Raw genomic sequence first — 21,503 nt, 5'->3', positions numbered from 1 at the left:
GTGTAGGCCAGAGGTGTGGGGGGATGAAAGGATTTACCTGAGACAGAATGGGGGGCAGAACAGACAGATTGACAGAAATATACTGCTGAGGGGAGCAGCAGGTGAGACAGGAGAGGTCTGCTGTGCCATGTGGGTCAGCTCCCCGGCTGGGGATCGAACTCATGCTGCAGTATCTGGTGAGTGATAGTGCTGAGACTTAACCCCTTGTGCCACCAGGAAGGCCCTGGATCATTAATTTTGATTTAAAAAAAATTCTCCAAGGATCTTCATTTCAAAAGAAGACGCACACCCTATGGTTTAAGACTTAAATAACTAATGATGATTGCAAATGTAAGTAGAGATTCTTAGCACTAAAAGTTTTATTTAGGATTGCCACTATTTTTGTTATCACTCTGGTAACAAAACCGCAGAGGGTTTGTGTGGTCAGCCCCAAGCTCGTTTCCCCCATGATCTGTTGTATACAACTTTGCAGGCATAAGATTTTCTGTGAATTTTGTGACAGCACAGTCTGTAACAAGCTTGTACCTACAATTTGCCACACATGATTCTATATGCGCTATGCATTCTCATTTCAACTTTAAAAACACTTTGGTTCCTAGAGAAAGAGACAGTGATTTATCCAAGATCACAGTTAACAGAGGCAAACTGAGGATCTGGATCTATCTTAACACAAAAATGTGTTTCTCTCAATTATATTATTGGAATAAGCAGTGACCACAAATGCTAGATCTGAAAGCCTCACTGAATTAGTAATGGGAATATTCACTTAGTCCATCAACTTACAGGAGATGGCGGATGCTTTCGCAGTTCAGATGTAAAGTTTACTTCCTTATACTCCTCCTGGTTCTTAGGATGTTGTTTGATTCGCTCATCTGTGCGGAAGTGGAAATCAACTGATTTGGTTACCTGGGTCACTGGTTTCTTCATGGATTGCCCTGAATGAGGAGCAGAGAAAAACACAAAGGTAAACTAAGAATAGAAAGTACCAGTAAATCCCCTTTATTCTACTACTTCTGATATTTCTACTACTGTGGAGCTAACTTTGTTTACTCTGTTTACATACAACCTAAAACTTGAAACAATTCTCAGGACACTAATATATTTGCCTTATTTACTGAGTACTATTAGGTATGAAGCCTTTGTCAGATATAAAATGTAAAGAGGTGGCGAAGGGAAGAATTTCATCTCCCAGTAAAATTATAATTCTGGAGATAAAACGTAGCTGGAATACTTTGCATAAGAAAAGCTATGGAGTGACCTTAAAAGCATGCTTAACCAAGCAACTCTGAGGAGGAAAATCTATAAGCTCTATGAGTGCCTTTTCCAACCCAGTAAGCAGGGCTTTACAGCTTTGATTCTACTAATAATGACTGTGTCAGAACAGAGCAGAACCCTTCAGCACCCTCGGTCATACTTTTCCTCCAGAGCTACAGCTAGATTTACCTCTGCCTAGGATAAAACAGGAAAACAAAATAAAAATACTGGCCTACCCAATTGCTCTACTGTCTGTCTCAATCCTAGTTCCTTTCTTTTCTAGTACAAAGAAAAAGAAACAAAAAAGGAAGGAGGAATTAATTCTATATGAAAAAATGAGAGAAGTAAAGACAAAGTTGAGTGTGACTTCTACAGTCAGAGATGGAGAGAAATGGCATGCATGCTCTAAGAAAGGGTCAATGTATATTAAAATGTTCTGGGGAATGACCATTGGAATATAAATGAAACCCATGCCCAGCCTTCTAAGTAAACACATCTTTTTACCGTAATTACTGACTAAAAACCTTTTTTTTGCTTCAGTGACTTCAAAAAACTCTACCAAGAATACAAGAAGCCCCCTCATAATTGAGACTCAACTAGAGCTATGCTGACCTGCTCCTGCAAGAGCAAATTTCTTGAATTCTTCATTCTTTTTCCGCATCTCCACCACCTCCTGCTGCATTTTCATTCTCTTTTCTAACTCTTGCTCCTCAGTACTTTTTAGAATCTTCTGCCTGAAGGACAAATCCGTAAAGAAGATAAGAGAGGAACAGAAAGCAAAAACAGATTCAGTGATTCAAAATAATCTGAAGACATTATATAGATTACATATTTTTTTGTTTTTTTAATTTATTTTTAAGATTTTTAAAAAAGATTTATTTTATTTATTTATACAAGCATTGGGTACAGTCAGAAGCGCAGGAGGGTGAGAGAATTCACCAGAGCCAGAGGGGAGAGCAGAACAGGCAAACTGACGAAATACACTGCTGAGGGGAGCAGCGGGCAGCAGGAGAGGTCTGCACGCCATGTGGGACCCTTGCCCGGAGGTCGGGGATAGAACTAGCACTGCAGAGGCTGCGGGCAGCTTCGCAACCCAGCACTCAACCACTCTACCACAGGGGAGGCCCTATATAGATTACATTTTTAATTGGAATAAAATAACCATTAAAACCAAAAAGCTCCATCTAATGATTTAATATTAATTTAATCAGAAACACTATTAAAAAAATCAAGAGGTACAATTTTACTAAAATATTTTTCAAAGTTCATAAAAGTAGCAAAACTATAGAATACAAAAAATTCACAAATTTGACTATACAGTAATTAGCTTTTATGCCACAGAAAAACTAAAATTAAAATAGTAATAGAATGGGAAAACTCTTTGCAACAAATATGGCAAAAAGTTATTACACACACAAAAAAATACTGTGATAAAGACAGACTTAGGTGTTCAAATCCCACTCTGTCAATTCATTTTCGGCCTATAGGCTCCTGAGAGAACTATATCTAGTCTCAGTTATATCTTCTATAAAACAAGGAATATAATCACTCATCCTCACAATGTGCCTTTATATCAGATTTAGACTGGCCCCTCTTAGGAATAAGAGTATCACTAAGACCACTTGTAGAAAAATTGAAAAGGAAACAGACTATTCATCCAAGAAGTATGGCAAAGATGTTTACTGTTAAATAACAGTAATACAATCTTGTTACCAAACAAATAAAAATGAAAATAATATGCCATCAATACCATATCAATTAAATTTGAGACAATTTTATTTTTTTATTTTGTTTTTAAATTTTTATTTATTTATACAAGCACTGGGTACAGTCAGAAGCACGGGAGGGTGAGAGAATTCACCAGAGCCAGAGCGGGGAGCAGAGCAGGCAGAAGGACCGAACTACACCGCTGAGGGGAGCAGCGGGCGGCAGGAGAGGCCTGCGCGCCACGTGGGACCCTCCTCCAGTGGCAGGGGAGAAGCCGGGGATCGAACCGGTGCCGCAGAGGTCGCGGGCAGCTTCGCAACCCAGCGCTCAACCGCTGCGCCACCGGGGAGGCCCAAATTTGAGACAATTTTAAAAGTAAAAAGAGACAATGCACATGAGACAACAAGGAAAAAAAAATATTCACTCAAAGCTGATGATACTATAAATTTGCCATTAAGTGTCAACAGCTATAAAACCAGTTGAGACTTAAAGAATGTATTTTCCTGGTGTTTAAGACCCAAGCACCCACCAGAACATAAAACAATTCACCTCACCATGGTTTATAGTTTTAGGAGTTTCCCAAGCTCTATGTATACCAAACTGCAGATGGACCCATTTGTGACTTTATTAACTCTGAAGTATAAATTCAGGAAAGATGCATACCTTACAGGTGGTACACACGTCACAGTGTGTCTACCTTTGGTTTTCTCTGGGGAGGACTCATTCTTTTCAGAAGTACCTTGATGAGTATGGCCTTCTCCCTCTGGCTTCTTTTTATTGTTAGAACTTGAGTCAAAGGAAAAAAAAAATAGCCTCTTAATTTTCTAAAGTATACCTTGTACCACCCTATCCCCCAGATCCACCACACATGGCTTACATTTTCTCATTCTTTAGGACAACAAACATGCTTCAACCACAAGAGCCTTCCAATACATTATCTGATCACATATACCAATGGCTACAAGTAAACTCTGAGAAGTCAAAGTAAGATATGACAGGTAATGAATGGTTCAGGAAGGTGAGAGGGATTCTAACTACTTATCATCAAATGAACAAATGGCAGGCAGTTAGTTGCTCTACCAATGTCTACTTTACTTACTTTCTTACTAATGGAACCCCAATTTTGTTTGGGGCAACATGACCTGAAGACAAAAGTAATAGCCTCTATTACTATTATTAATAGCCTCTATTCCAACTAAGAAAGGGTCCAAATAACACAGTTTGGGCAAGTGAGATTTAACTTAAAAGTTTCCAGAAAATAGTTCATTTTGCTGATATGGGTGTTGCCCCCCTTCCTTTACCATGCCCTCCTTCTTTTCCTCTTGTACAGGGAAGAGGTATCAAGTTACCGAGATATAACAAGGAGGTAATAAGGACAAGGAAGAAACTAAGAACTATAGAGCAGCCATCTTAAATAACAGGTGTGGGGGAGAAAAAAGCAAAAAAAGCTAAAGATCACAGAGACACTGTCCTGGCATTGTTCAGTCACTGAACCAAGGCCAACAGCAAACTACTTTTAAACTTCTGTGCAGTAAATCATTATTCTCTAAACCACTCTAGCTGAATAGGCAATAATTACAGCAAAATAATTCCGAACTGATAAAAAACAAGAACAAGTACCATGTATTCTATAAACGTGATAAAATAGTGCAAAGAGGCAAAACCTATGCCAACTGAGAAGCTTCAACTACTTACACTTTCATTTTTTTGGAGGGTGGAATTTCATTAATGATTACAGGAGTAGCACATCTCTTGGCATTCATTTTTACATGGTGTTTTTCTTCGCCTTCCAAATCCTTCTTAGCAGAGAGTCTGACAGATCTTCTATAGTAGAAGAATTGACAAAAGTTATCTATATAACAATATAACTACGATAGATATACAAATGCTCCTATGAAAGTATATCAAACTGGCAGCTCTCTTCCTAAGGCTGCCTACCTGGGTCTACTCTTTTTTCCCTTCTCCTTTTCCTAATAAACCTATACTTTGAAAAATGTAAAAAACAAAATAAAACAAAACAAAAAAATACTGTATATCAAACTACAAAGGGCTATAACAAGTCTAGTGGTATTATTTTCTACCTTAAAGTCTAATCACTACATATCTAACTGGTAGTTTTTAAAATTTAATCATAAAATATTGGTAGTTAACTGCATTAATGTTTGTAAATTAGACCTCAATAAAGTTAAATGTTTTTTAAGGGCACTGGCTATCACAACTCCCTCCTTTTGTAGGTCAAAGTCAAAAAAGATGAGGTGACCTGACCCTGCTTCATAGTAATTTGCTGTCAGGCTTGAAATTAGAGATCAGACCTCCTGGAAACTGACAAATCTATTTTATTTTCGCCCTTTTCATTAGAATATAACACAGACCAAAAAGTGCACAAAACAAAAACTCAGTTAAATGATCACAAAGTAAAGACTCATGAAATCACCACCTAGGTGAAGAAATAGAACACTGGCAGCAGCTACTATCTTGACCTTTACTGTACTCAATACTTTCTATCATTTTACCTATAAACCTGCACTCCATAAGCATGGTATTTTCTTTGGAAAGAACAGACACACACACAAACAAAAGAAAAAACATTAAAATATAGTCAGACTACCACTACTTGCTTTATTTTGTTGTGGGGGGGTTGTAGTTTATTTCAGTCATCATTCTGTTTGTGAAATTCAACCACATTATCACAGAGCTCTAATTCACTGACTTTCAATGTTATAGCAATCATTACAGAAATGTACCATTATTTGTCCATTTCCTGTTGATTCTCATATGTTTCTTGGCACATATGTACACATATTAGATATGTTAAACTGTGAGACTGCCAGGTCATAGGACCTGTTTTCCAATATGCTTATCACAATAACAAGTTTATAACAAGTCTATATTGCTCCATACCCTACTGAAAACAATATTACCAGCAAATTTAATTTTAACCCTATTGGTCATATGTAAAACCTCTCTGGGGTTTTAATTTGCTTTACCATGGTACCAGCTAGACTGAGCACTTTTTCATGTATTTATTGCTCAGATGGTTATCATCTTTCAAATAGTGCTAGTTCAAATCTCTTCCTTGTCTCCACTGGAAGAAAAGTGCAAGTTTCTTCAGGATAACTGGTGCTCTCACATGTAAAACCCAAGCAGTTTTATTGGGTAAAGAAGTAAAGCAAGGGTCTCCCCGGTGGCGCAGCGGTTGAGCGCTGGGTTGCGAAGCTGCCCGCCGCCTCTGCAGCGCCGGTTCGATCCCCGGCTGCTCCCCGGCCACTGGAGGAGGGTCCCACATGGCGTGCAGACCTCCCTGCCGCCCGCTGCTCCCCTCAGCAGTGTACTTCGGTCCTTCTGCCTGCTCTGCTCCCCGCTCTGGCTCTGGTGAATTCTCTCACCCTCCCGCGCTTCTGACTGTACCCAGTGCTTGTATAAATACCAAAAAAAAAAAAAAAAAAAAAAAAGAAGTAAAGCAAAAGATTAGAGGTTTGGGGGCCAAAACAATCTCAACGTAGTCTCTCAAACTTTAAATGGGAATATGCCAAAAAGCCAAACTACAAAAGCAGCGGCTATCTATGGAAATAATAGGAATGGCCAATAATCACATAAAAATGTGATCAACATCATTAGTTATCTAGAAAAATGCAAATTTAAAAAACAACATAATCATCATTAAAAATACTGACAGTGCCAGGTGTTGGCTAAGATATGGAACAACATAAACTCTCACATACTATACTGCTAGTGGAAAAGTAAAATGGTAGTCACTTTGGAATACATTCCTGACTGTTTCTTATAAAAATACACTTAACAATACGGCCCAGTAATTCCACTCTGAGGTATTCATTCAAGAGAAATACGCCCTTAAAAAACTATTTACAGCAGTTTTATTCATAATAGATCCAAATTAGAAACAACTCAAATGTCCATCAATTGGTGAATGGATACAGTCAAGTACAAGTGTACATATAATTCCATTTATAAAAATATATAGAGCAGGCAAAATTAATGTATGCTGAAATAAATCAGAATAGTTGCCTCTGGGTAAGAGGTAGGAGAATGAGAAGGTAGACAGTAAGGATTAACTAAAAAAGGATTGTATGAGGGAACTTTCTGAGATGATGGAGATGTTCTATTCATTTTAATTGTGGGTGCTATGGAAGTATATATTCATCCGACTTTGTACACTCAAAATCTGTATGTTTTAAGATATGCAAATTATATATCAATAAAATTAGTGAATTTTTAAAAACGGACTGAGAATCAAAAATTAGAAAGAAGGAAAAGTACATGAAGACATGATCATTAGGAGCCATTACTTAAATTCAACATACAGTGATACATATAAGCACAGAAAAATTTGGGGTGGCTTTAGGAAGATATACAAGGGGATAAGATTCCAAAAATTAAAACACATATTTGTGGTAAAGCAACACCTCCATGGAGAAATGATTATTACAGAATGTTGACTCTTAAATTAATTGTGTCAAAGGAGTCTGGGTTATCCTTTAGCCTATCCATCAAAACTATGTGAAAATAAAATAGTAGGGAACTTGTACAATTATCTGCACTTTCCTGCTCTTCTTTTCTAGATCTAGCATCTCTGGACTCTGATAAATATGAGATAAGTGGCACTAATATTTTACCTCATAAATTTTCAAAATACAGTATCATTTATAAAATACTGTTATATATATTATCTTATCTGCCTTTTCTTACAGTAAGACTGAGAGATATAGTTATTTTCAGTAAACCTAGGTTTTCAGTTGGAAGAGATTATCTGCCTTAAAACAAAACAAAAGCTATTCAGGTCTTCTTGACTCTGGGAGTAGCTGACTTTCTGTCATACCATCATTTCCAGAAAGCATTCCAGAATTCAGTCAGGATGAGGGACAACTCTAGTAATCATAAATATATACAAGGGCCTCCCTGGAGGCACAGGTGGTTGAGCGCAGCACTGTGAAGCTGTCCGCAGCCTCTGCAGTATGGGTTCAATCCCACCCAGCTGGGGAGAAACCCACATAGCACGGCATACGTCTGCTGTCTAATCCACTGCTCCCCTCCGCAGTGTATTTCAGTCTGCCTGTTCTGTTCCCCACTCTGTCTCTGGTGAATCCTCTCACCCTCCTGCACATCTGGCCTGTACCCCGGTTCTTGTATAAATAAATAAATCTGTAAAATAAATAAATAAATAAATAAAAACAAAATAGAGAAGCCAAGATACTAATGCTTTCTTGATTCTGAAGGAATCTATAGGACCCTAGGTCCTTTTGCAGTAGGCATCACTTCACAATCTAAACATGAAACAGAAATCATAAAACCACCAATAGTAGCCTTTTAAGACTCCTATGATTATTTATTTAGCTTATTGAGATTTCACATAATTCTTTGATTAAACTGGCCTTCTTTTCCAGAAAAAATTAAGATAGCCCTACATGATACCATCCTCAAAAAGAGGTCCCTATGCCAGTATGAAGCTTCACAAAAGGTAACTTCATTACTTCTAAGCAACAATATTATAAATACTCTGCCATTCCTCTTTCTTGATTATATTCTAGAAGACAATAAATTATAAAGAATAAATGACCCTTGGGCCTCCCCGGTGGCGCAGCGGTTGAGCGCTGGGTTGCGAAGCTGCCCGCAGCCTCTGCAGCGCCGGTTCAATCCCCGGCTGCTCCCTGGCCATGGGAGGAGGGTCCCACATGGCATGCAGACCTCTCCTGCCGCCCGCTGCTCCCCTCAGCAGTGTACTTCGGTCCTTCTGCCTGCTCTGTTCCCGGCTCTGGCTCTGGTGAATTCTCTCACCCTCCTGCACTTCTGACTGTACCCAGTGCATGTATAAACAAACAAACAAATAAATAAATAAATAAAGACATGCCTCTATTAAAAAAAAAAAAGAATAAATGACCCTTAAACTCTGGGTAAATCATAATTACTAGATGGTGAAAGTTTAAAAAAAAACTAGCTCTGATTAGTGCCATGTGAAGGCAACTAATATTAAGACTAACCGCTCCCAAACACTGTCTTTTTGTATTAAAAGAGAAAAAAAAAGGACATGGATACAAAATGCAATATTCAAAGATATCAGATGTTCTGAGCTCATTAGTGTCAAAACTGCAGCTTAACCCATCCATCATCTAACCATTTATTCACCAAGTACTTATTCAGCTTCTACTTCTGCCAGACACTGTCAGGAACTAGGAATACATGATACTTGCCATTATGTTTACTCACAACCCATAAACAAGAAAAAAGGATTCAAAAAAGGAAAAAGGATCCATCAAATATTCACACAAATAAATGTAAAATTGCACCTATGTTGATGGGCAAACAGCAAGGGCTTTGAAAACAAACTGATCAGTTTGAATCCTAGCTCTGAAATAAACCTGCCTTAGGCAAGCAACTCAGGACCTCTGAGCCCTTATTTGTAAATCAAGAATATTGCCTGCAACTTACAAATGTTATTAAAATCAAATAAGGTATCATAAAGAGTCTCAGGTAGTATGGAAAACATAACAGGTATTCTGTCCAATAACATTATTTTTTTTAAAATTGGTAAACTATTAAATGCCTATAAAACTAAAACAAAACAAAACCACCACTTTTAAACTCTGAAATAGTCTTACCTCTGAGCTTGGGCTGAAGTATTTCTTGTAGTAGTTCCCTTGACTTCTAGGGAAGAACAAGTATTTGACGGAACAGACTGTCCCACCAGATTTTCTTTTTCTGCTTCTTTGTAACAAGTGTTGTCAACTGTGGGAAAGCTAACACTAGTCAGTACTCAAATTCCAAGGAAATGAATAGAAATGAGACACATATATACAACTTAACACAAAATTCTAAATGAAAATTACACACACACACACACACACGCATATGCACACACTTGTAAGCCTGAGAAATATGGCTATTTTATTTTCGTCCTAATTAGCAGAACCCTTAGTTCCAGTGAAATCTTATACAGAAGACTGATTTATAAAGGCTACTTTGGTTGAAGCAGAAATGAAACAAGCAGGGTCCTGCCTATTTGCCAGCCTAAGGCATCTCCTCAGGAAAAAGCACCCCAAACACATCCTCATGACACTTCAGGACATCAATAAAGATAAATTTCTGAAAGCTTCCACAAAGAAAAAAAAAAATCACCTAACGAGCAAGTAAAATCGGATAAGCAGTGAATTCCTCCTCAGCAATACAAGACAATACAAGACAAAGGAACAGTGCTTTCAGAGTAATTAAAAAAAATTTTATCAAGGTACAATTCTATATTAAGTGAAACTTTCAGCTATCTATCAAAGTGGAAAAGTATATTTTCTGACATGTGAGAATTCAAAGTTCTGTTGTTGCATATCTAATCTTAGGAAGTTCCCTGAGGATATACTCCTGCAAAATAAGGTACAAATGAAAAAATTAAGATCCAGAAAACAAGGCAGCAAAGATATTAAGATAATGTTATCCCAAAAAGCAGTTATAATAACTTCCAAGAATTGCTGTCCAATATGAAGCAAGCCCAATACAAAGCAACATAACTGATGAAGTTTCAAGAAAAGTGAATCCACCTGACTTTGATGTGAGGCTCATCTTTATGTAGCACAGAGATTGTGACAATGGAACTTAAGAGAGTCAAGAAAGGGGGCCTCCCCGGTGGCGCAGTGGTTGAGCGCTGGGTTGCGAAGCTGTCCGCCGCCTCTGCGGCGCCAGTTCGATCCCTGGCTGCTCCCTGGCCACTGGAGGAGGGTCCCACATGGCGCGCAGACCTCTCCTGCCGCCCGCTGCTCCCCGCAGACCTCTCCTGCCGCCCGCTGCTCCCCTCAGCAGTGTACTTCGGTCCTTCTGCCTGTTCTGCTCCCCACTCTGGCTCTGGTGAATTCTCTCACCCTCCCGCGCTTCTGACTGTGCCCAGTGCATGTATAAACAAAAAAAAACAAAAAACAAATAAATAAATAAAAACATGCCTCTATAAAAAAAAAAATTAAAAAAAAAAAAAAAGAGTCAAGAAGGAACAGGTTTGCATTATACTAATTGGCCTGGCACTGAGCAATACTGACATATATAAAATATAAAAGCTACTGATATAATAATACTATCAGGTATTAAGGGTGTAACCACAAGCTCAATTTAAAACAGTAAGATTATGAAAGATGCAGTATTTGAAAAAAAGAGACTGGATTTAGGGATGGGAAGGAGGAGCTATTCTATCATAAATACTGATGTTACTATGGCCATGTATTTCTTTATAAACATTTTTAATGAAACAGAAAAAAGTACTATAGGGATACTGAGAAAGAGAAAATCAAGCAAAGGTTTAATGGAAGAAATAGCATTTGATAGCACAGCTTATGAACTATGCCTTGATAAGAGAAAACTGCAGTCAAATGACAGGGAAGAAAAGTCAGGTCACTAAAACACATTTCATGATTCATTTATTCCAGAGAACTTTTTTTTTGGAGGGCAGAAAAAGACATATAAATAAAAAATTATAGAATATTATATCAAGGCAGCAATAGAGACATTTACTCCAATTGAAAGAGAGGATTATAATCAATTTTAAAAAAGCAAGACAAAATTAATTATATACTTTACTGCCTTTAAATGTAAAGACATAAATGCTAACACTAATCAAAAGAAAGCTGGGGAGTGACTATATTAACATCAAAGTATATTTCCGAGCAAAATATCCCCAGAGATAAAGATCATTTCAAAATGATAAAGTGGCCAATTCATCCAGATGATATAACAGCCTAAGCATTTATGTACTGAACAACAGAGCTTTAAAATACACATAGCAGAGGGCCTCCCCGGTGGCGCAGCAGTTGAGCGCTGGGTTGTGAAGCTGCCTGCGGCCTCTGTGGCGCCAGTTCGATCCCCGGCGGCTCCCCAGCCACCAGAGGAGGGTCCCACATGGCACGCAGGCCTCTCCTGCCGCCCGCTGCTCCCCTCAGCAGTGTACTTCGGTCCTTCTGCCTGCTCTGCTCCCCGCTCTGGCTCTGGTGAATTCTCTCACCCTCCCGCGCTTCTGACTGTACCCAGTGCATGTATAAACAAAACACACAAATAAATAAATAAATAAATAAATAAAACATGCCTCTATTAAAAAAAAAATTTTTTTTAAAAAATTTAAAATACACATAGCAGAAACTATAAGGAGAAATAGACAAATACATTATTATCTGAAATTTCAGTAACTAATTGATGGAACAGAAAAATCAGTAAGAGGGCCCTCCCCGGTGGCACAGCGGGTTGAGCGGAGCACTGTGAAGCTGTCTGCAGCATCTGTAGTGCGGGTTTGATTCCCAGCCAGCCAGGGAGAAATCCACATGGCGCGGTAGACCTCTCGTGCCTCGCCCACTGCTCCCCTCAGCAGTGTCTTTGGTACGTCTGCGTGTTCTGCTCCCTGCTCTGTCTCTGGTGAATTCTCTCACCCTCCCATGACTCTGACTATACCCCAGTTCTTGTATAAATAAATAAATCTTTAAAAAAAGAAAAATCAGTAAAAATATAATGGCCATAAATTATACATAAGCAAATAGGCATACATGACTGTATTCCAATAAAACTTCATTTACAAAAATATGTTGAGGGGTCTACCTGGTGGTGCAAGGGGTTAAGCACCGCACTATGAAGCAATCTGCAGCCTCTGCAGCATGAGTTCAATCCCTGGCTGGCCAGGGAGCTACCCACATGGTGCACCAGACCTCTTCTGCCTCGCCTGCTGCTCCCCTCAACAGTGTATTTCAGTTGATCTGCCTGTTCTGTTCCTCACTCTGTCTCTGGTGAATCCTCTCACCACCATCCCCCACACCGTATCTCTGGCCTGTACCCCAGCTCTTGTATGCATAAATAAATAAATCTTAAAAAAAAAATATGTTGAGGCTAATTCATGAAGAAGACACACTATTAAAAAAAAGAGCCTGTGTACCTAACAAAAGAGCCTCAGATATATAAACTGGCAAACTAAAGGGATAAACAGAAAATTCAATAATCAATGAAGACTTCAATAGTCCTACTTTCAATAATAGATATATCAAGTAAGGAAATAGACTTGAATAACACTATCAACCAACTTGACCCAATTGACATTTATATAACTTTCCACTCACTGACAGTAAAATATACATTCTTGTGAAGTGCACAAGGAACAATTACCAAGACAGACCATATTCTGTGTCATGAAACAAATCTCAATACATTTTAAAGGATTCAAGTTACCCAATTCTGTTCTTTGACCACAATAGAATTAAATCGCTCAAGAAATCAGTAACAGAAAGGTTTTCTGGAATGCTCTCCCTCCCCCCTATTTGGAAATTAAATAACACACTTCTAAATTACACACAGGTAACTTGCAATTAGTAGATAAATAAGTCTTAGAGATATTACAGCATAGAGACTGCAGTCAACAATATATTATAAACTTCAAAGTTGCTAAGAGACTAGATCTTATTGTTCTCACAACAAAAAAGAAGTGATAATTATGTGATGTGATGGGGTGTTGACTAATGCAAGATAGTAATATACTGAAATATATGGAGGGCAAATCAACACATTGTACACTTTTAAGTTCACAAAATGTATGTCAACTATCAATATATCTCAATTTTTTTAAAGAGCAAATAGGTCAAAGAAGACATAATAAGGGAAATTAAAAGTATTTTGATTAGAATGAAAATTAAAATAGGGCATATAAAATTTGTGGGCTGCTGGGAGGAAACTGACAGCACTAAACACATTAAAAAATAAAGATTTAAATAAAACCCAAATAAAAAAAAAAAAACAATAGCATATTGAACCCAAAGTAAGTAGAAGGGAAACAATAAAGAATGAAAATCAATGGAAAAAATAATAAAAGTTAATGAAACCAGAATCTGGCTGAGAAGATTAATAAAATTTATCAATCTCTACTCAGACTGATTAGCAAATAAAAAGGAAAGATACAATTACCAAAATCTAGAATGAGAGCAGTAACATCACTACAGAATGTATAAATATTAAAAGGATATGGAAATATTATAAATAACTTTTTGCCTATAAATTCAACAATTTAGATTAAATGGACAAATTACTTAAAAGACAAACTACAAAAGCTGTATCTATTAAAGAAATTGAATTTGTAGTTAAAAACCTTGTGGGCCCAGATGACTGAGTCTACAAAAAAAATTACTAAAATTTATAAGTGACTTTAAAAGGCTGCAGGACAAAAGATCAACATAAAAACTGTATTTCTAGGTACTAGCAATACAATACAAAACTAAAATTAAAACACACGTATGGAAAGTGCCTTGAGAATACAAATTAAAGAAATCAGTTACAGAAAAAATGGACATTTAAGCTGGACCTTAAATGTTGAGTAGGAACTTTTCAGTTAGATTAAGAGTATTCTACATAGAGGGCACAGCACTGATAGGGAGTATATGTAATAAGAACACAAGACTCCCAGGCATGCATGTAAACAGTATGTATGGCTGCATGATGGGCCTAGCAGAAGTCTTTTACTTTGGGGTTTACTGTTGACTTAAATAGAAAGTGGCCCACACAAACTAGGTAAATATTATACCCCTTTCAATTCAAGAAAGGCACAAAGGCCATCACAGCATCAGATCTGCCACACTTAATCAACTAATGCAATTCATGTGAGGACAGATAGCACTCAAGGTCACAGGTATTCCAAGCATGTGAAGAGAAATCTGTCATACAATTCTAATCTCACATGTAAGTAAGATGGATGCTTAAGTTGGGGGTCTTAGTCCAGACCCCAAATTCCATAGATATCACCTGTACTCATGCATTAATCACTTAAAAGTCAGACTAGCAGCTTAGATTTTGTAAGCCAGACATGTTCTCAGAAAATACAGTTATTTCCCAATGCAACCCCTCTGGTGAATGGTGCGATTAAGGCCAACTTCAGATTTACCCGTTCCAACAATTTTCAAATTTCAAAATTTGAAAATTGGTGATGGATGCACAACTACTCTGTGGGATATACTAAAAAACACTGAAATGTACACTTCAAGTAGATGAATTATATGACAGGTGAACTATAGCTAAATATAGCTGCTACTTAAAAAATCATTTTTAAGAATCCTTTTGTTCTGACCAATATTCTGCAGATTTAGTAACCACCAGTTTAAATGTCAATCATCTTTAAAAATCAGATACAAGGGGGCCTCCCCTGGTGGCACAGCAGCTGAGTGCTGGGCTGCAAAGCTACTCGCAGCCTCTGCAGCGCCGGTTCCATCCCCAGCCTCCGGCTAAGGTCCCTCATGGAGCAACAGACCTCTCCTGCCGCGCCCGCTGCTCCCCTCAGCAGTGTATTTCTTTGTCAGTCTGCCTGTTCTGTTGCCCGCTCTGGTGAATCCTCTCACCCTCCCACGCTTCTGACTATACCCAGTGCTTGTATAAATAAATAAATAAATCTAAAAAAAAAATCAGATACATGGCTCAAAGAATTCTTGTACAATGGCAAACAGTATAGTCTTTCCTGCTGTTTTGTTTCCCAGTCAGATCCAGGTTACATTATATTAAATCTTACTATAAAAAGAAAAGTTATGTTTCTGGTAATAAAATTTCATATTAGCTTAAGTTCCAAGAGATGAAAAATTAAAAAAAGTAAAGCACATCATTAGTTTCCCATGCACCATGAAATGATTTAGCCCATTTCACCAATAATAAACCAAGCGATGTGCTATATAGGCAATTTCCCCAGACCCCTAAGACTCCCAATACACTGTTCCATCATTCTGCCAGGGAGTTTTTCCCTAAGATGTTCTTTCTTACCTGGTTTCAAAGGTGTGACAATAGCTTGCTGAAAGTTAGCTTTTCTCAAAGGAGTTTTGCCCTGAAAGAGTCCTCCTGTGCCATTCTTCCCAGGAAACTTATTCTCCAGATTGGCTTTCTCCTCTGTGAAAAAACATGATCATCATCAACTAAACAATCAGCAAGGAAGTAAAATAAATCAGCACCAAGTACTTAATTAAAATAGACCCTAAAGCCCCTGACTTGTATATATCTAGCTCATTTGACAAAGTTCTAGTGATCAAAAAGAAATGAATTATGTAAAAACTGTCACTGAAACATTGGCAACATCGAACAATGTACCACAGAGAAGGAGATGTGCAGACTCTGCATTGTGAATAGCTCCTTATTTGACTTATACACATTTAGGGCTACACAAGCAATAATTGGCCTTATCCACCTCCTAAATACATCATGTTGCCCTTAAAGAACATTGTAGCCACCAAGATCCACAGGGTTCACAAGGGATATCATACAGTATACTTGAGTTGAAGGTGTACAGTATACTTGAGTTGAAGCTGTACATTCTGATGGCAACGGTGTAAAAAGATGTAATTATTTGGAAGAAAATCAGAAGGTAATATATTAGAACTAAGGTGGACTTGAAAAAACAGTGGTATTGTTTTCTTCTAAGCTGTATCTAATACTGTTGTGTTTCTAATATTTTCTTTATTTGTTTTAAAGAAAAACTTGGGAAAAGAGAGATAAGCCAATTCCTCAGTATCAGTGGTGTAAGGGCATAAAGAAAAGCACCACAGGCCATTGGCCCTTTTATCTATCCTACCTCCAACAGCCCTTCTCAGGACCTCCACAACACTCTTAAGTCCTTTTCTAAGAGAATGGCATATACCATCACATTTGGAGGCTACCTATCAGATAAGCGCAGCTGCAATGGACTCATTTTTGTCCCTCCAACCATATCGATTTCTCTTAATAAAGAGCATTAAGGACACTGAAAATAATAAAATAAAGGGGCCTTAGCAATCTACTCGCCTGACCTATCACTGGGACCACATTTTTAAGTAATATAAAAACATAACCAGGGCCTCCCCGGTGGCGCAGCGGTTGAGCGCTGGGTTGCGAAGCTGCCCGCAGCCTCTACAGCGCCGGTTCGTTCCCCGGCTGCTCCCCGGCCACAGGAGGAGGGTCCCACATGGCGCGCAGACCTCTCCTGCCGCCCGCTGCTCCCCTCAGCAGTGTACTTCGGTCCTTCTGCCTGCTCTGCTCTGCTCCCCGCTCTGGCTCTGGTGAACTCTCTCACCCTTCCGCACTTCTGACTGTACCCAGTGCTTGTATGTATGTATGTATCAATCAATCAATAAATAAATCTTAAAAAAAAAAAAAAACATAACCACATCCTTATTTACTGTCAGCCTGGTATTAGTGTTTGGTGCCACAACACATGATCCAACATCAGGATAACCTATCTCTATTTGAGAACTGGGGTCTGAGTAGCATAATCCATACATAATTCATTTGTAAATGAATTAGGGAGGGTAGTAGGAAAGGAGGGAGAGGAGTTATAAAGGGAAACACAAGGAGCCTTGTGATGTGAGAACACTGATATCTTAACTGCAACAGCAGAAATACCAACCTACACAGGTGCTAAAACTGCAAACAATTTAATACACATAAATAAAAATGAGAATAAATGAAACTACGGAAGTCGGAGTAAGATTGGTGTACTGTGTTAGTCAATATCCTAGTTGTAACCTTACACAGCGCTCCATGCCTGATGATGGTAGCAACTAGTGGCTATTAACAGACATGTTCTAAGTCCTAGAGTTTCACTCAATTCATCTCACCTGGATTTTCTCACAAATTGCTAAAGTTTAAAGATTTGTCATCCTTAACAGCAAGATAACTTTGATTTGTCCTGACAGTCCATTTTTCAAAGTACTGGATATTTCAATTATTTCTATTTGATAGATAACAATTTGGGTCATCCATAATGATAAGTTAGTTGTTTTCTTGCATCTCCTTTTATTTTTAGGAGGTCCTTAGCACAAATTACTAACCCTTAAAATGACCTGACAACGCAGACACTTACCAAACCAGGAATCTATGTTCTGGGTGTCTTCCTCATCGTCCAAAGATGTAAAGTTGATGAAGTCCGTGGGAGCATCATAGGAATAAGAGGTTTTAACTTGTGACATTGTGCCCCACTTTGGCACAGAAAAGCAGATACTTTTCCAGTATTTCTGTCACTTTTCTCAACAGGTCACCTTCTAAAGAAAGAAATGATTCAGAAAGTTGGTTACACAAAAATCTAAGATAGCAATTACTTCACCTTTTACCACACTTGCAATTCTGAAAATCACCTGGACAATATGCCTTACTTTTCAAATCAAACTTTTCTTTTTAGTAATTTAAAAACATTCTTTGAGTTAGAACTAGAAAGAGGCAATTTGAAATTTGATGAGTATCTACAATATGTCATGCACTGTGCATTATTTTATTTTCCCTCAATCTACTGTTTTCTCATTTCCAACCTTACCCACATCCAGTTTACTATCTCTCCTTGAATAACCCAATTTCTGAAACACATCATTAACTTATATACCTATCAACCAAAACCTTATTCATCATTCAAAATCCAATTCAATTCTCTATGAACTCTATTCCAATTTCTAATTATCATACATAATTGTTGTATCTCCAAAGTGCCAAGACTTTGTTTACCATCCAATTTTACATTAGTTAACTATGCAAATGCTTCCCCTAGCAGACTGTAAGTTCCTAAAGACAAGGATGGGGAAGCACTCGTCTGCCCACCTGTGCCTATGCAGGGGCCTCTTTTCACCAGCTCTCTCCCTCCGCAGGGCAGCAACCTCCTGCCTGCCCATGAGCTGTGCTCGCTGGGGCTTCTCTTCACTGACCTCACTCAGTGGAGGCAGCTCTACTCAAGGCCGCCCGCATGCAATATGCAGGCCTTTCTCAGCATACCTGTCTCTTTTGGGGCAGCTCTTCCTGCCCGTTTGTGTCTATGCAAGTGTCTTTTGCGATCCTATCCCTTTTCTAATAAACCTGCTCTTTAAATATCAAAAAAATAAAAAGGCAAGGATGGATTTTATTCACTTGCATATATCTCAGCCATCAAAGTACTTAGAGCCGTAACTTATACAAAATAAGACCTCAATGAAATTTTATCAACTGCAGATTTTCTTCCTTTATAAATATCTTCTTAAAATTTCTATACCTGGGCATGAAGGAAATGACTTTGAAAAAGCCACAACATGCAGATTAGATAAAAGAACAAGTCAAAGATAGAGGCCCATCCCTATCCCTATGTACAAAATTCTGCTCTTGTACTGTGGAAACCTGTGTAGGTTTAAAGTCAGCGCCCCCTCCAGGCAGATATGGTTAGTAAAACAGCTGGAAAGAAATGAAAAGAAAATAACCTACAGATCACATTCATTACATATTCATTTCCCCCTGAAACCCAATGAACTAGTTATTACTTATCTTCTTTCAGGGAATAACATGTACTTAAAAGTATTATCTCTTGGAAGAGAAGTAATCATGCTTCAAGTTCTTATTTTATTATACAAGTCACTGATCATTTTAAAAAATTAGATCACAAAAGTTTGTATTAAAAGCACATACGTCACACTATTCTAGACTTCCCATCCACATTACATGTGTTTACATGCACCCTTTCTCACTTTTTAATTAAATTATTGATTTTTTAATGTTTCACATATTTTGAGCATTTTCCTTGTCGATAATTAGACATATGGGCCTTCCCGGTGGAGCAAGGGGTTAGTTAATTCTCAGCACTGAATCCATCTGCAGCCACAGCAGCATGAGTTTGATCCCTGCCCAGGGAGCCAACCCACATGGCCCAGTAGACCTCTCTTGTCTCACCTGCTGCTCCCCTCAGCAGTGTATTCAGTGGATTCACCTGTTCTGCTCCCCACTCTGACTCTGGTGAATCCTCTTACCCGCCATGCACCTGTGGCCTACACCCCAGCTCTTGTATGCATAAATAAATCAATCTTTTAAAAAAAACAGACATATCATCAATTAATGGTTGTATCATAATTTACTGATACCCTACTTCTGCAATATGTTCATTTTAAAGATACTACCAAAATAATATCCTTTGTGAACTTCTATATACACATGCATTAGTCTTCCCTTAAGATAAATTCTTAAAGGAGATACTGCTGGTTCTTGACATTGTGAAAAAAGTTTCTCAGAAGAGTAATACCCATTTGCATTACCAAAAAGGTGTGCCAGTTCTTCAAACTCTCACCAATCATGAGTACTAAGAGCCCCTAGTGCTCATTCCCTCTACACTACACCAGTATACCTTCACTCTAAGATAAATCATGAGGTTACACTGAACCTCACTGCTGATGACTGGTTTGACCAGCATTACATTAAGCTTCTCTCAATGGACTAGGGTAATTTAGAAGGTACTTCAGTACCTGAGAAACATTTGTTCTGACAAATATTTGGCTTACACAGTGACATCCATCTTTACACTAGAGAACTTCATCTTTCATGTTCTCTCCTACTAACTCACTGCAGCCAGAACTCCAGACAGAAACATGACATTTTAGAATTTAGAAGAATTTTAAGATAACTACTAACTTTTGCAGTTCATAGATAAGGATTAATTAAAGCAAAAAGGGGCCTTCCATATTACACAACAACTATACTAATGATCATGATAACAAGGTGTTTATGCATGCATGAAACTATGAAATACTAAATACATACTTTCTCTAATGCTCTCAATAATCCTATAAAGCAGCAATTTTCCCCTTCCTAGAAGAAGAAGCTGAGAGTAAGAGTGATTGAATGACTTGCTCAGTAATAGTTATGTGAAAGCAGAACTGGATCTAGAACTGCGGTACCTTACTTCAGCACAATGTTCTCTCCACATTATTCTGCCCTCTCACCCTGTGAATTAGGGAAGCATGCTAATGTCATTAAGGTCTCTATTTGCAGAGAAAATAGTACTGTATTTAGTTCTAAGTAAATCCATTCTCCAGTCTTTTACTCTAGATAGAAGAGTCATTATTATCCTCATTCTAAATTTTTCACTGTCCTCCATTTCTATTTTTATTATTCAATTTAACTCAATAAGCTACTTGTTAATGGCCCACTGATATTATACATTTGCTAGGGGCCCTGAGAAAGGAGATCAGCACTCCTTTCTCACTAATATTCAAAGATTCTATGTCTTCATACAAACAAGTAGAAGATCTAGTCTTAGACACAAAGGAACTTAAAATTTAGATAGGAACTAAGGTCCTATCATATTCAATAAAAAAAAATCACATACAATATCTAAATTATATACTATAAATATAAAAAAAGAATTTGAGATTAATATGGCTTAAGTCAAGTTATGATTAAATATTTTTACTGAACATCATTAAACAGTAGGAAGCATACTATGATGGAAGCCATCTCTTTGACAGCCACCTTTGAAGCATGGAGTAGTCACACAACAGTAGGAATCTGCTTAGGGGTTCACTGAAAAACTTTTGCTTTCCTGATATAATTTCTGGCCTTGTCCCTGCCCTTCACCTTCTTCTTGCCTTGAATGCAGATGTAATAATGGCTAGTGCTATAGCAACCATGAGTGGACAGTCAAGAGAGTAACAGACAGTGGCCCTTATTTCCCCAATCTCAGAAGATCAAAAGTCAACCACCTACCTCCAAACTTCTTATGTAAGAACTATAATACTCTTTTTGCATAAACCGTTATAGTCACATTTTCTGTCACTTATAGTCAAAAACAATGCCAACAA

General features: G+C 38.0%; 1 protein-coding gene across 1 annotated transcript in view; it reads right to left on the bottom strand.

Annotated features, from left to right (window-relative positions):
- Positions 1–17,891, bottom strand: part of TPX2 (TPX2 microtubule nucleation factor) — a gene marked incomplete at both ends in the record, with an annotated part of 36,031 nt that extends 18,140 nt beyond the window's left edge. Inside the window, 7 exons of the mRNA XM_084247938.1 lie at positions 784–935; positions 1,867–1,988; positions 3,625–3,747; positions 4,657–4,785; positions 9,576–9,702; positions 15,718–15,840; positions 17,786–17,891. Coding sequence (XP_084104064.1) covers positions 784–935; positions 1,867–1,988; positions 3,625–3,747; positions 4,657–4,785; positions 9,576–9,702; positions 15,718–15,840; positions 17,786–17,891 — 882 coding nt within the window. The remainder of the gene's footprint in view (positions 1–783; positions 936–1,866; positions 1,989–3,624; positions 3,748–4,656; positions 4,786–9,575; positions 9,703–15,717; positions 15,841–17,785) is intronic.
- Between the last annotated feature and the right edge of the window lie 3,612 nt (positions 17,892–21,503).

This window comes from Talpa europaea (assembly GCF_964194135.1).
Source record: "Talpa europaea genome assembly, chromosome: 11".
NCBI classification, from domain to species: domain Eukaryota; kingdom Metazoa; phylum Chordata; class Mammalia; order Eulipotyphla; family Talpidae; genus Talpa; species Talpa europaea.
This window is presented reverse-complemented; position numbering and strand designations above follow the sequence as displayed.